The sequence below is a fragment of the Manis pentadactyla genome, chromosome 5 (assembly GCF_030020395.1).
Source record: "Manis pentadactyla isolate mManPen7 chromosome 5, mManPen7.hap1, whole genome shotgun sequence".
Taxonomy (NCBI): domain Eukaryota; kingdom Metazoa; phylum Chordata; class Mammalia; order Pholidota; family Manidae; genus Manis; species Manis pentadactyla.
In genome coordinates this window covers 82,773,004-82,789,255 of record NC_080023.1, presented here as the reverse complement: position 1 = coordinate 82,789,255, position 16,252 = coordinate 82,773,004, and the positions used below count along the sequence as shown (strand labels likewise).

Genomic DNA, 16,252 nt, shown 5'->3' with positions numbered 1-16,252 from the left:
GGAGTTGTAAGTTAAAATTCATATTAAGATATTCATGTCCTCAGACATAATAATGTTCCAGAAAGAGTAAGAAAATAATGAGGCTAGTCTTACCAGTACTGCTACAGACATGTTAGAGCTGAAAGCTATAGTGTCCATCTTTTTTTTCCTTTTCTTTCTTTTATCATAAATGAATGTGTTTATGACTTTATTTTATATCTGGCTTATATACACAGATCACTTTTGGAAGCATTGCCTATGATAAAAGGGCTATGTTTTTTGTGTATAAACTCAATGGGGAAAAAAAAATGAAAGCTTTCCTAGTTGTATAAACAGAACTAAATTGCTAGGAGGCTTTACAAGTGAATGTTAAAATACATGTTTTTGGTTCAGAAAACAGAAATCAAAGGAAAATCAGGGTAAGCCTAATTAAATTGAATATACTCATGACTTTCCTGTATTTTGTTTACATATATGTGGGAAGAATTAGGAAATGTAAAATTTTTGCAATATACCCTTACCCAAGTTCTTGCTTTCTTTATGCCTAGACAGTGTAATAATATAGAAAGTGGTGAGGATGACAATGACATTATGACAAATAGAAATGGAATCAATACAGATGCAGTAGGCCAATCTAGCTTTTGAGAGGATAATGGTTTTTATGGATGGTTTTACTGAATTACAAGTAATTAAAAATGTATTTGAACAGACTTAGGAACTTTAAAAGACTGTGTTTATCATAAGCATTCTCATTCAGAGATAGTACTTCAATAAAACCTAGTCGAAAAGATACTTTTTTCTACAATTAAAAACCCCAATTTCTTAGAAACTGACTTACTTTCCTCTGAAAATAACATTTGTGATAACAGGTGAAAATAATCCAGTTGCTGTAACTTCCTAGTTAAAAAAACTATGCCCCAAATTTCCACTGGTTCTGCTAAATAAGCAGAACTAAGTAATACTGGCCCATGTTAGTGTCTTAGCCTAGAAAGGACAGTACTAACACTAAAATTGGAATTACTCTGAAAATCATAACTCTTAAACAAAGTTTATAAGGGTATCACTGACATTTCAACACTTACGGCTATCATAACAGATGTTTCCTAGAGCCCTGCCCGTTTGCAGCAGCACTTCCTGGTCTTTGCTATTTAGCAGCTGCACCAGTGGTGAAATCAATCCAGCATCCACACATGGAATTCGCATAAATTCTGAAAATAAGAGACATGTTTAATTAAAAATCTAAAGATTCACAATTTACAATTTCATAAATTGTGTCCCTTAATAAAATAAATAGCTTCTACTAAAATGTTTACGATGGCTTACTATTCGAAGAGTACACTTTGTTCAAAAGTACCATGATAACTATTAAATACTTCATGAAATAAGTACACAAAAATTAGTGGAGTTGTACTTTTATTTTTTGCTGATAGTCTCTGCCATAAACCAAAAGGATTTTAATTAACTCTCTTTTACCTAATTTATAACTATTTTCTTATAATAAGTGGATGTGCTTGGGAAGCAATATGTGATGATAAAAACATTGGCAATGTTCTTTCCATGAGTCTGATGATTAAAGTACTATGGTCATAAACTAAGCAATCAAATTGCACAACTTTTCACTTTATGTTGTTTACAAGGCCAAATATGAACTATTTTAAAAGGTTCAAGTGAATCATTAAAAATAACAGGTCTTTTACAATAAGTAAGGCCTAGTGGAATCATCTATCACTTATCTTCCTTCCTACTCTTCATTAAAATTCATTTTGCGGATCACTCCCTTCTGCTGCTGTGCCCATGCATTCACAGGTCTAAAGCACCAAATGAGCCTTTGTTATACTTTAAACTAATTTTTTGTTAGTTTTATAGTTCTCAATTTATTGACTCCTAATGATACCATCACAGTCATGATTACAGACAAACTTTTTTACGTGTCTGATGGTGGACAAATACAAAATTTAAGGATAGTGAAGGTATCTAGTTGGTGACAATAATCCATGTTGAAATTGTCATTTTGGACATTATGAGTTACTGTTAAGGACCTCCCAGTCAATAAAGTTATTCAACAAAAACCTAATTCTTCAGCTATAACCCATTATACTAAAAAATCACTTTTTTCACTATCACATTCAAGGGGGTCCACTCCTTACAGCACAAGTGCCCTCCTAAACAATCCTCCCTCTCTTTCCCTTTATTTTCAAATTCCTAAACCACATAATACAGGGCTGTTGTATGAGTTGTTACCACTGAAACAACTTTTCCCCCTAACACAACTACAAGTCAGAGAGGTATTCCTCTCTACTCAAAAAAAGGATTACATTTCTATCACATCTCTTACTTACTTACCACTATTATTACTGAAAATCTTCTGTAATTTAAACTTCCAAGATTAAGATTAAAACATAAACTTTAGGAGTACTTCTTACTTCTAAAACTTTTGTAAGTTTATTGTTGATGGCTTTTTAACCTCAGTACTATGAGGTATCCCATCACCTACTGGGTAGTAAATTATGCCACATACTTCCATGAATGCAATGAACACCTTCTACAAGATATGACACATCAGCCTGTCTACCTTGTAAAGTTTACTTTAGAATATTTATACATTTCAAATCTTAATGCAACCAACTCGAATTGGTCAAATTAAATACAGAAATTCATTATCCTTTTCACCTCTCCCAATATCTAGTTTCCAACAGTAGGATCATTTTGAGGACCACTAAAATAAAAATTTAGAAATACTCTGATTTGCACTCTAATTTCAGAAGTGGAACCTGTTATTATATCTTTTATTTGTTGTTTTGTTGCTATTCCTCAGGCAATGACAATCTTGATGAATTAATATTTTACTTGCTTTGATGTTCTAATGATCTATACAATACCAATATATCTTTCAAAATTTTGATGCTACAATCAATAACTTCAGTTATGCTTTAAATAACAGAGGATAATTAGAGGAAAATTGTGGAATCAAATAAAAACATTCTTAACTTTTTGTTCAAAGGCATAGAAAGAACACCTTAGACATACTTGATGCTCTATGTCAAATTGTATCTCAATTTTTTTTTTAAAAAAGCATATAAACATAAACTAGTATTTTCCTCAGCTTTCAGTCAATGTAAAGGCAACATTGAAAGTCCTTAGATAAAGTAAACTTCTAAAACCTGCTTTTCATCCAATGTGCTGTTTAACTGAGGACTGCAGCTCTCCTTAGTTTTAAAAAGATGAAGTTACATGCTTTAGGTGGATATATGCAAAATTAGACCGGGAACTTAACAGGAATACATTGAAAACATTATAATTGGAGAGGCTAACAGAATAGATGTGACATTCATCCTTGATCAAAGGGGTTCTCAAAAACACTGAGTGCTTGAGTCTACCTTAATGTTTGGCAGACTAAATAGTAATATATATTCAGTCTGAATTTTCTCTAATAACATCCCTATATTTAACACTTGGCTCTTTGTTTTTCTTTAAAAGAATAAGGGAAACTATAAGCAATGGATATAAAAGAATAAGCAAAGGATATAAAAAAAGACATTTTTTATTCATACTGTATTGCCTTCTTTTTTAAAGATAATACTAATAACTATAACTGATTCTTACAAAATGGGTGAGTTTAAGCTTCAAACATTGAAATTCTAAGGTACACATGTTTTTTTTTATTGAAGTATTGTTGATATACCATCTTACACTGGTTTTAAATATACAACAAAGTGTTTCAAGAGTTATCCATATTATTAAATCCTCACCCCAACTAGTGCAGTTACTATCTGTCAACACAGAAAGATCATTGACTATATTCTCCATGCTGTACTACTATCCCTGTGACCAACTTATGATTGAGAATTTTGTGCCCCTTAATCTTCCTCGCCCTCCCACCACTCACCCCAACCCCCTCCCCTCCCCCTATACTTCTAGCTACTTGACAACATGATGCCTTTCTTTGGGAGTATCAATTTTACTCAATGAGTTTTCTAGGGCATACATACATTTTATACTAAAATAAACATATAATTGTTATGGAGTAGAGGGCAAAATTAAAATAAATAAATTTGCAAGACAAAGCAGGAGACTTCTGTGTTTCTGGCCATGCCCTCCCCTGTCTGTCCTGGGTGTACGCTTTCACTCTTTAAAGCATTCAAGTGCTTTTGCAATCTGACAAAGCATAAAGGAGGAAAGGCATTAACACTGATTCAAACTACTGATTCCATATTATCTCAGACTGAGATTTGGTTCTCATGCTTTACAGGCATCAGAATCACCTGGAGGATTGTTACGACAGAGAGCTGGGCCCCTCTTCCACAGTTCTCGACTCAGCAGATCTGGGTAAAGGGGTCCAGGAATTTGCTTCTGACAAGTTCCCATTGAATCTGACGGAACCGGTGTTTGGTGGACTAGAGAAACAGATGTGAAGTGGCCCATCTTCTCTTTGCTTCTACACATTTTCAACTTCAGTCATCAGCCTAATCTTTCAGATCCCATGCTGCTATCCCTGTACTCAGACCTCTAGCACACTGCCCACTGCTATTGTAAAATCTCATTTACTGAAGAGAAGTGAAGAGAGAGGAAACAAGGTGAAGCATAAATTCCAACTATGATCACAGAAGAGTCTGAATCCCAGCTTTACCACCTACTAGCTGTGTAAAGATAAGCAAGATATCTAACCTGTTTTCTAATGTGTATAAAATAACTCTATCTCATACAGGGTTGCTTTTAGAATTTAGAATAATTTACATAACACCCCCTGCACAATATAGACACATTAGCACCTAGTTTTAGGATTTTTAAAATAATTATTATTAATATTATATACATTGAGAATACAATTCTGAAAAGGAGAAAATATTCATAGATACTTCCTGTCTTGCTTATTTTTCCTTTGCCTCAGTCATAATCTATTATATAGGGGAATATTTTATTTAAAAGTTACCAAAATCTGTTACTATAATTTATGGTCATAGCTATACTCCGATATTAAAAAACCCCATGAAACTTCTTACTAATCCTCTGGATTTTGAAGATCAGCAGCACACAGTTAGTTATGTTAATTTTTAGAGTTTTTTGATATGTGCAAAATTTAAACATAACTGAATTTTAAAATTAATCTGAATCTAAAGAGTACATGCTAATATTTCTCTACTGTATTTATGCAAAGTACACAGCAGAGTAAGGATGAACAAATCAACTTCCAATCTCTTTATTCTGCTTCATACAATCATTCTTCATTACCTAGTTTCTAACAAGCAGAAATACAAGCCCAATTAATACACTTTGTGGGTCATGTTACACTTATGAAGATATGTATTTGTTTTAAAAAGGCTCTAATCCACTTTCTCAGCCATTCACTTAAAAAACAATGTGGTGATTGAGCAATAAACAACCATTTACATGTATTCCATTTATTTTGACCAGTAAAGGTTAGTGATATTCTGATTAAAAGTATAAATACTAAAAATTCTATTGTCTTTAGAATACAGCTGTCATCCACTAGAGTATTACTAGATGCAACATCTAGCAATAGAGTTACCATCAAACTGTGACTATTATGAGGACTGATATTAGTAAGATTGTACAGGAATGGCAATTCATTACACAAAAATCTACTATCCAAAATTTTTGAAACTGTATTATCATATGTGTGCTCATTCTTAAAAAACAAAAAACAAAATAAAAAAATGCTTTAAGAAAAACTGATTTCTGGAAATCCACACTGTGACTCTAAGCAGGTTAAAAATAAAGTACTTGATCTTGAAAATCAAGCTGCAATACATCTAAGAAGACTCAGGTAGTGATTGGTCTAGGTTAACAATGTCTGGAAGAGTTCCATTTTCCAGCTGCATCTAATTCAGGAGTTCTGTATTGTTCTAAGATAACCACTGCTCAGAGTAGTTGAAGTCTGCTTGACATACACTAAATACTCTCAGACCATTAGGAATCTCTGATCATTTATGACCAGCTTGAATCCAAACCATAGCACAGTGATTACAGAATTATAATAGCTTAGACATGAAATTCAAACAATAAGCAGCCAGTTTTAAGTTAATAACCAAAAAATAACTTACCAATATAGAACCTCATTGGAACTTGGAAGACATTTTGAGAAACTCTGAACAAATGAAAAACTTCACGGCAATTTTATTTTTGGTAAAAAGTTGTTTTACTGGGCCAAAACTACAAATACTGTTACTTTACAGAGCCAAATACTATAGTGATTATACAAATGAAGTCAGCATTTTTAATTGCCTCTCTTTAGTGTATAAATATGCAGTAACTAAAATAAAAGGCATAAAAATAATACCAAACTTTGAAAATGGATGCACACTAAAGGCACTACATAAGTATGGCCTTCCCTTACACTTAAAAACTGCTTTAAGAAGTCAGTCTTTCTCAAACTGAATTAAAATCATGTGCAAATACTTATGCTGCAATATAACTCTTCCAAAGAATATTTCACCCTGGATATAAACCACAGCTAATAGGATAGACTAGCTATTATATAATCTAAGCTTGGCTGCTGTTGTTTTTTCTAGAGTATTTACATGGAAACTTAAGAAATAAATGTTTCCCATGAAGGTGAGTGCATAAAACAGAACATACACTCCAAAGCCACTGTTGCAGTCAAGTGCTAATGTCAGTAGGAAAGGCTTCACTAAAAACAATGAAAAAAGAGCGAGTTTATCTGGGTATAACACAAACCAACATACACACTGGAAAAGGTAAGCCCTCCTGTGACAACGTGAATGACTCGGTGGCAAGCTCAAGGATACTATATCCAAAGTAATAAATGATACAGATGCAGCAGGGACTAGCAGTGCTTCCTTTAATTTTCCTCTGAAGGAACAAATAGCAAATGGTAAACGTACAAATAGAATGACTATAACTATAGTCATTTGAAACAATTACATGGGAAAAAGTCAAAGTAAAGAGAAAAAGAAACAAAAAATGTCTGATCTACAAAATTAAAACACAAATTAATAAAACATACTGACAAGTACGGTGTAAAACTGAAGATGTTCCCAGCAGAAAAGTTCTTGAGGAAAACCTCACCATTTTTGGCTACTTCTGCTATGATGTTAGCTACTTTGGCTGTGCAGGAAGACTGCGGAATCAACAGACTTGCAAACAGTTGAAGTATTCCACTTCCTTGGATTTTTTCACTTGTTTCCATATCTGAAAGAGATACAGATAAAGGGCTTCAATGAGTATCTTCAACACTAACACTGACGGTTTTTATCTACAATAAATTCTTCAAGTATTTTCACCATCCCTAAAAGAAGTTAGTTTGGCATATATTCAAATGTACTTATTTATATAAAATTACCTTCAGTTCCACAAGCTGCTTTTATCTTCAGTTTTCATTTGTACATTATAATACTTTATAATACAATCTTTTGTCTATTTACATATTATAAAAGAATCCTTTCTGAATATATCACTTGCATACCAAGCTTACTTTTCAATGTTAGTTCTAATCCTGTCTATTTGTTTTTTAACTCCCTTCTGAATTCTTAACAGTATATTATTTTATATAGTTCACATAAGTTCTATGGTTTCCTATAGCAATTATGAAAATAAGTGGCAATAAGCAAAAAACTCACTTCATCTAATTTTATATCAAGTGACAGAGGAGATTATATAGCTTCATATGACTACTATGCTTCTCACACAAGTCAAACTACTGCTAAAGAAGAAGGGAAATAATAAATACCAATTAAGGCGATGGTATTCAGAACTCTATTTGGTAATAGAGAAATTCAAGAGGTCTCTACTTCTTTCCTTCCCTTTCTTGGTTAAAATAAAAGATAATAAGAACACCTGAAATGATGATGGAAATAAAGCTCAAGGAAACAAAACTTAAAATGAAAGAACTCAAGATTTCTAATTAAGTAAATGGCAACTGACATGATCAAGAGAGAGTAGGAAAATCATTTTTAGTAGACTAACTTGAGAGAGTCCACAAAAAAATAATGTGCAGTTAAACCCTGAACACAAGCTTGAACTATGCAGGCACATTTACATGTGGTTTTTCTTTCAATAAATATATAGACTCTGTAATTGAATGTAAGGCATCAGATTGTATTGGTGATGTGATAGAAATGGAAACATTAAAATACACATAACGGTCCACAGGAAATTCGAATGTGACCTTGACTTTGTTAGTGCCACACTAGCCAATTGAGCCTCTCCCTGGCCACTATCTGAACAGAGAGAAATGCTAGGATCTGAGGGGAACAGAAGAGGAGGCAGGAAACCTCTGCCCAAATGAAATGCGTCCTTCCCAGCCCCAGACTGATTCACAGGCAGGCAGGTGTTCCCTGGCAGGGATCAGGAGAGCAGCTAACTCACCCCTCTACTTGCTCCCTTTCCTCTGCTGGGCCCTACAACTCTCCCACTTATTTTCTACTATTCTACTCTTGGTTGCATCTGAAATTAACTGTCCCATTTTATATACAGCAGGATATTAGTTAAGTTTTGGGGGAGTCAAAAGTTAAAACATGGATTTTCACCTGCACAGGGGTTCAGTGTCCCTAACATCTGTGTTGTTCAAGGATCAGCTGTACTTTTCTATAAAAGTATTATATAATCTAATTGACTGCTTAGTGCAGTGTTTTTCAAACTGTGGGTCCCAATCCATTTAGGACTTCTGATATTGGTAAATAAGAACCAGCCATTTCTTAAAAAAAGAAACAGAATCAACGTCAGTAAAAAAAGCAGAAGAGAAAACAAATTATGCCCAAAGTAAAACAACGTTAGTGAAACTGTGGCTTGCATTATGTGTAATCATGTGCATATATAACTGTATGTATATGCCTACTGTATGAAAGATATATTTCTAATTATAGGTACTGGTCAAAAAAGTTAAAAACCACTGTTATATGTACCCCTTGACTACCCAGGATTCTGAGTTAAGGAACCATAAAATTCAAGAATTGTGAATGGCTGATGTAATAGAAAATTAGATGGAAGATTGTTCTTCCATGGATTTATTATCTTTGAAAAAACAGTCATCTGCAATTGGCTATATATATATATATATACATACATATGTGTGCATGCATTTGTGTTTATTTATGACATGAGTATTATACATTAAGTAACCAAGATTACTCATGCTGAAACTCCATTCATGCACTTCTTTTTCCTACCATAGCCTAGTAGATTTTCATACAGCTAATACTATTTTAGTTTCTTATATTTTATATACTGTAATAAGAAGGATTAGTTTGGAGATACTTTAAAACAAACTTATTAGGTGAAGAAAGAGAGGCCCACAAAGAAAATAAAGTTGTCTAAAGTCACCTGTCATAATAATCACTGAGCATAAGCAGCAGCTACACTCTAACAAATTAACATGGGTGCCACCTGGCATCTAGCGGTGTTATTGTTTAGAACAGAAAACTTAAGGAAGCATAAATAATTAAGTCCTTTTGTGTGCTGTCACTATGTTTCTTACAATGTAGATTATACAAACATAAAGTACAGATGACCGTACACAAACACAGCAGCTGTCCTTTCAGCAAGCCTATTTACAAAACATAATGTGTCTTTTGCTTTTATTTTATCTCTTGGACTAAAGAATACGTTTTTAAGGTGCCACTTGAAAATCTGACACTGAATTTCCATTAATTAAGAAAAAATTTTTAGCAAGAGACTAAAAAGAACTGAACTCAGTACCATGTTAAAATCCTTCCTTTTCTGATCACTGCTACCAGAAAATGCATAACCCTAGAACACTGGGGCAGACTGCCCCAAGAGTCTTGTCCCACCATCTGCTGGTGCTGAGATGACAGTCTGGCATAGGCATGAATCATAATGAGATGTGAGGCTGAGGCATTTTCGTGTGTGGAGGCCAGTAGTTAACTGCAAATTACCCATGCATGTCTTATGCATGTCTCATTTTAACTATAAGAGAAAGAATGGCTTAACATCACAGCTGAATTATGAGGGGTAAGGAGAAAAAAGGAAAAGAATACAAAACTCTTACACTCTGATAAGAATTTCCACAGATTACAATCCAAGGAATTGCAAGAACAGGTGTACTTAGATGGATCAAGTTTTGGGAATAGTACTTTTTTATACTATTATCAAAGAAATAAAATGGAAAGATATAATGTGGTTTTTCATACAAGTGATTTACAATTTAGAAAAATCTGAATGGAATTCTATTTACCTGCTAGCATGTGGTTTTCTAAAGAGTTTTAGAATTTAAACTAAACAGCTAGAAATTAAATTCTTTGCTCTGGCATAAAAACATAAAGAACCAGATGATTAAAGATGGCAGCATGAGAGGTGAGACAGAAAATCCTCCCAAAACCTAACATAATATGAAAATATAGCAAATACATCAAATCCTGAAAGAGCGATAGGAAAGAAGGCTGTGGCAGACTGTCAATGATGGGGAAACCAGCAGACATTAAGGGAAAAGATAAAGTACCAACCCAAGCCCTTCTCCCACACAGGCACAGCAGTGAGAGGAAGAGAAATGGAATGGGAAGGTGAAGGCATAGGATGGCTGAACACCCAGCCCTGAATATGTGTTCTGGGAGCACGAACCTACATTACATGGTCCTCTGGAGATTAGTGGGGTTGTAAAGTTAAGACAGGCAGAATACTTGGAGAGACTTGAGATTCCAAGCAGGAAAGCAGGAATCCACATAGGGCTGCTGTAGGACAAAAGAAAGGTGGACACTCTGAGAAACTTCCTAACAGTGAGATGGCTGCTAAAGGGGCAAGGATTGCACATAGCTTACTGCTCAGGAGAAAGGACAGGGGGACAAAATTGTCCAGGGGCACTCTGCACAGCAGGTTGGAAAGTTTTGGGAACTTCAAGCACTCCATTCCCTGGCTGGATATGCAGCTCCGAGGCCCCCACAGCAATATGAAGGCTGCTGCATCTTCATCCCTGCTAGCACCAACTCACAAACCGGCTGCCCATGCCATTTTGCCAAGCAAACCAGAGAGAGGCCCCATCTACGGCAAGTACAAGTGCAAAGCACAGAGGCTTCTCCCTGCATACTCAGCCCACTGGCCCTGGGAGTGAAGATAGGTACTGCACCTAGGAAGCAGGGAAGACCTCTTTCCTCCCATCAGGCACCAGTGCTATTTGCCGGTGACCACCACCATTGCTCCAGGGGCTGAGGAGCTCCAGAGAGTACAGCTTCTGGGAACTAGAGGATGCCACCTACAAATGTGAAACGTCAAAGGAACCTGGTTCAAACCAAAATTGTACAAACAACAGAAACAGGGCTAAGTGAAACAGAACTCATCAATGTTCCTGAAAGAGATTTCAAAATAAAATCATAAACATGCTCATGGAGGTACAGAAAAATATTCAAGAACTCAGGGAGGAATTCAGGAATGAGATACAAATATTGAAGAATAAAAGTATCTGAAATAAAACATACAATGGAGGGATTTAAAAGCAGATTACAAGAAGTAGAGGAGACAGTAAATGAAACAGAAATTAGAGAATAGGAATACAAAGAAGCTGAGGCACAGAGAGAAAAAGGTATGTCTAGGAATGAAAGAATATTGAGAGAACTGTGTGACCAATCCAAACAGAACAATATTCGCATTATAGGGGTACCAGAAGAAGAAGAAGCAAGAAAAGGGATAGAAAGAGTCTCTGAGGAGGTAAATGCTGAAAACTTCCCCAATCTGGGGAAGGAGATAGTCTCTTAGGCCATGGTGGTACACAGATCTCCCAACACAGGGGACCCAAGGAAGACAACACCAAGAAAATAAATAAAATGGCAAAGATCAAGGATAACGACAGAGTACTAAAAGCAGCAAGAGAGAGAAAAAATACATACAAAGGAAAACCCATTAGGCTATCATCACACTTCTCAACAGAAACCTTACAGGCCAGAAAGGAGTGGTATGATAAATATTAATTAAATATATTTAATATTTAAAGAAGGACCTCGAACCAAGAATACTCTAACTGGAAAGGTCATCATTTAAATTTGAAGAAGGGATTAAAAAATTCCAGATAAGCAAAAGCTGAGAGAATTTACCTCCCACAAAATACCTCTACTGTGTATTTTGGAGGGACTGCTATAGATGGAAGTGTTCCTAAGGCTAAGCAGCTCTCACCAGAGGAAATAAAACCACAGTAAAGAAAGCAGACCAATTAATTACTAATTAGATGCAAAATCAAATCAACCACTCCCAAAGTCAGTAAAGGAATAGACTAACAGCATAGAATATGATACCTAATATATAACCAAGAGAAGGAAAAAAAAAGAACCTTTAGATTGTGTTTCTAATATCATACTATGTGAGTTTAATGACACTGTTAGATAGTATGAAAGTTACCCTTGAACCTTTGGTAACCACAAATCAAAGCCTATAATGGCAATAAGTACATACCTATCGATAATCACCCTAAATGTAAATGAACTGAATGCACAAATTAAAAGACATAGCGTCAGTGAACAGGTAAAAAAAACAGGACCCATCTATATGCTGCCTACAAGAGACTCACTTCAAACCCAAAGACATACACAGATCAAAAGTGAAGGAATGGAAAAAGATATTTCATACAACTAATAGGGAGAGAAAAGCAGGAGTTACACTACTTGTATCAGACAAAATAGACTTCAAAACAAAGAAAGTCACAAGAGACAAAGAAGGACATTACATAATGATAAAGGGGTCAATCCAACAAGAGGATATAACCATTATAAATATGTATGCACCCAACACAGGAGCACCTATATATATGAAACAAATACTAACAGAATTAAAGGAGGAAATAGAATGCAATGCATTCATTCTAGGAGACTTCAACACACCACTCATTCAAAGGACAGATCAACCAAACAGAAGATAAGTAAGGAGACAGAGGCACTGACAACACATTAGAACAGATGGACCTAACAGACATCTACAGAACACTCCACCCAAAAGCAGCAGGATACACATTCTTCTCAAGTGCACATGGAACATTATCAAGAATAGATCATACACTAGGAGACACAAAAAGAACCTTGGTATATTCAAAAAGATTGAAATTGTACCCATCAGCTTCTCAGACCACAAAGGTATGAAACTAGAAATCAATTACACAAAGAAAACAAAAAAGCCCACAAACACAAGGAGGCTTAACAACATGCTCCTAAATAATCAATGACCAAATAAAAACAGACATCAAGCAATAGACAGAGACAAATGACAACAATAACCCAACATCACAAAATCTATGGGATGCAGCGAAGGCTGTGCTAAAAGAGAAGTATACCACAATACAGGCTAACTCAGGAGAGCACAACAATCCTATATCAACAGTCTAAACTCACAATTAATGAAACTAGAAAAAGAAGAAAAATTAGGCCAAAAGTCAGAAGTAGGGAAATAATAAAGATTAGAGCATAAATAAAATCGAGAAGAATAAATCCACAGAAAGAATCAATGAAAGCAGGAACTGTTTCTTCAAGGAAATAAACAAAATAGATAAACCAGTGGCCACACTTATCAAGAAAAAAAGAAAGTGTAGACACATAAACAGAATCTGAAATGAGAAAGGAAAAAGCACTACGGACACCACAGAAATACAAAGAATTATTAGAGAATAATACAGAAAAATTATAGCTAACAAAATGGATAACCTAGAAGAAATGGACAACTTTCTAGAAAAATACAACCTTCCAAGACTGACCCAGGAAGAAACAGAAAATCTGAACAGACCAATTACCAGCAATGAAATTGAACTGGTAATCAAAAAACTACCTAAGAACAAAATTCCTGCACCAGATGGCTTCACCACTGAATTTTATCAAACATTTAGTGAAGACCTAATACCTATCCTCCTTAAAGTTTTCCAAAAAGCAAAAGAGGAGGGAATACTCCCAAATTCATTCTATGAGGACAGCATCACTCTAATACCAAAAGACACCACAAAAAAGAACATTACAGACCAACATCCCTCAGGAACACAGATGCAAAAATACTCAACAAAATATTAGCAAACCAAATTCAAAAATACATCAAAAAGATCATCCATCATGATCAAGTTGCATTTATTCCAGGGATGCAAGGATGGTACCATATGCAAAAATTCATCAACATCACCTACCACATCAACAAAAAGAAGGACAAAAATGACATGATCATCTCCGTAGATGCTGAAAAAGCTTTTGACAAAATTCAACATACATTCATGATAAAAACTCTCAACAAAATGGGTATAAAGGGTAAGTATGTCAGCATAATAAGGGCCATGTACATGACAAACCCACAGCCAACATCATACTTAACAGTGAGAAGCTGAAAGCTTTTCCTTTAAGATCGGGAACACTCTCTCCGCTTTTATTCAGTATAGTTCTGGAGGTCCTAGCCATGGTAATCAGACAACACAAATGAATAAAAGGCATCCAGATTGATAAGGGAGAAGTTAAACTGACATTGTTTGCAGATGACATCATATTGTACATAAAAAACCCTAAAGAATCCACTCCCAAACTACTAGAACTAGTAATTGGCTCCACCGAAGTTGCAGAATACAATACACAGAAATCTTTTGCATCCTTATATACTAACTTTGAACTAGAAGAAAGAGAAATCAAGAATACAATTCCATTCACAATTGTATCATGAAGAATCAGAATAAAATACCTAGGAATAAACCCGACCAAGGAAGTGAAAGGCCTATACCCTGAAAACCAGAAGATACTCATGGGAGAAATTAAAGAAGATACCAATAAATGGAAACACATCCCATGCTCATGGATAGGAAGAATTAATATTTTCAAAATGGCCATCCTGCCTAAAGCAATCTACAGATTCAATGCAACCCCTATCAAAATACGAACGGCATTCTTCCATTAACTAGAGCAAATAGTTCTAAAATTTATATGGAACCATGAAAGAACCCAAATATCCAAAGTAATTCTGAGAAGGAAGAATAAAGCTGGGAGGATTAGGCTTCCCGACTTCAATCTCTACTAGAAAGCCACAGTATTTAAGACAATTTGGTAGTGGCACAGGTACAGACCCATAGATCAATGGAACAGAATAGAGAGCCCCAATAAACTAATAGAGAGAGAAATCAGGAAAACAATTCCATTCACAACAGCATCAAAAAGAATAAAATACCTAGGAATAAACCTAACCAAGGAAGTGAAAGACTTATACTCTGAAAACTATAAGATACTCTTAAGAGAAATAAAAGAGGTCACTAACAAATGGAAACTCATCCCATGCTCCTGGCTAGAAAGAATTAATATCATCAAAATGGCCATCCTGCCCAAAGTAATATACACATTTGATGCAATCCCTATCAAATTACCAACAGCATTCTTCAATGAACTGGAACAAATAGTTCAAAAATTCATATGGAAACACCAAAGACAATGAATAGCCAAAGCAATCCTGAGAAGAAAGAATAAAGTTGGGGGGGAATCTCACTCTGCAACTTCAAGCTCTACTACAAAGCCACAGTAATCAAGACAATTTGGTACTGGCACAAGAACAGAGCCACAGACCAATGGAACAGAACAGAGACTCCAAACATTAACCCAAACATATATGGCCAATTAACATACAATAAAGGAGCCATGGACATACAATGGGGAAATGACAGTCTCTTCAACAGATGGTGCTGGCAAAACTGGACAGCTACATGTAAGAGAATGAAACTGGATCACTGTCTAACTGCATACACAAAAGTAAATTCGAAATGGATCAAAGACTTGAATGTAAGTCATGAAACCATAAAACTCGTAGAAAAAAACATATGCAAAAATCTCTTAGACATAAACATGAGTGACCTCTTCTTGAACATATCTCCCCGGGCAAGGGAAACAAAAGCAAAAATGAACAAATGGGACTATATCAAGCTGAAAAGCTTCTGTACAGCAAAGGACACCATCAATAGAACAAAAAGGTATCCTACCATATGGGAGAATATATTCGTAAATGACAGATCCAACAAAGGGTTGACAGCCAAAATATATAAAGAGCTCACACACCTCAACAATCAAAAAGCAAATAATCCAATGAAAAAATGGGCAGAGGAGCTGAATAGACAGTTCTCTAAAGAAGAAATTCAGATGGCCAACAGACACGTGAAAAGATGCTCCACATTGCTTGTCATCAGAGAAATGCAAATTAAAACCACAATGAGATATCATCTCACACCAATAAGGATGGCTACCATCCAAAAGACATACAACAACAAATGTTGGCAAGGTTGTGGAGAAAGGGGAACCCTCCTACACTGCTGGTGGGAATGTAAATTAGTTCAACCATTGTGGAAAGCAGTATGGAGTTT

The 16,252-nt window shown here is 35.2% G+C and overlaps 1 protein-coding gene across 6 annotated transcripts in view; it reads right to left on the bottom strand.

The window, feature by feature from the left end:
• RAP1GDS1 (Rap1 GTPase-GDP dissociation stimulator 1) overlaps window positions 1-16,252 on the bottom strand; it is a 161,464-nt gene that overhangs the window by 85,653 nt on the left and 59,559 nt on the right. For 4 of the 6 annotated variants that reach the window (XM_036914067.2, XM_036914070.2, XM_036914066.2 and 1 more), the window contains exons 3-4: window positions 7,027-7,149; window positions 1,062-1,187 (exon numbers count right to left, since the gene is read on the bottom strand). In XM_036914067.2, the coding sequence (XP_036769962.2) occupies window positions 1,062-1,187; window positions 7,027-7,149 (249 nt within the window). Of the gene's footprint in view, window positions 1-1,061; window positions 1,188-6,964; window positions 7,150-16,252 lie in introns of those variants that run through there. The other 2 variants (XM_057502466.1, XM_036914071.2) reach the window with 2 other exon arrangements.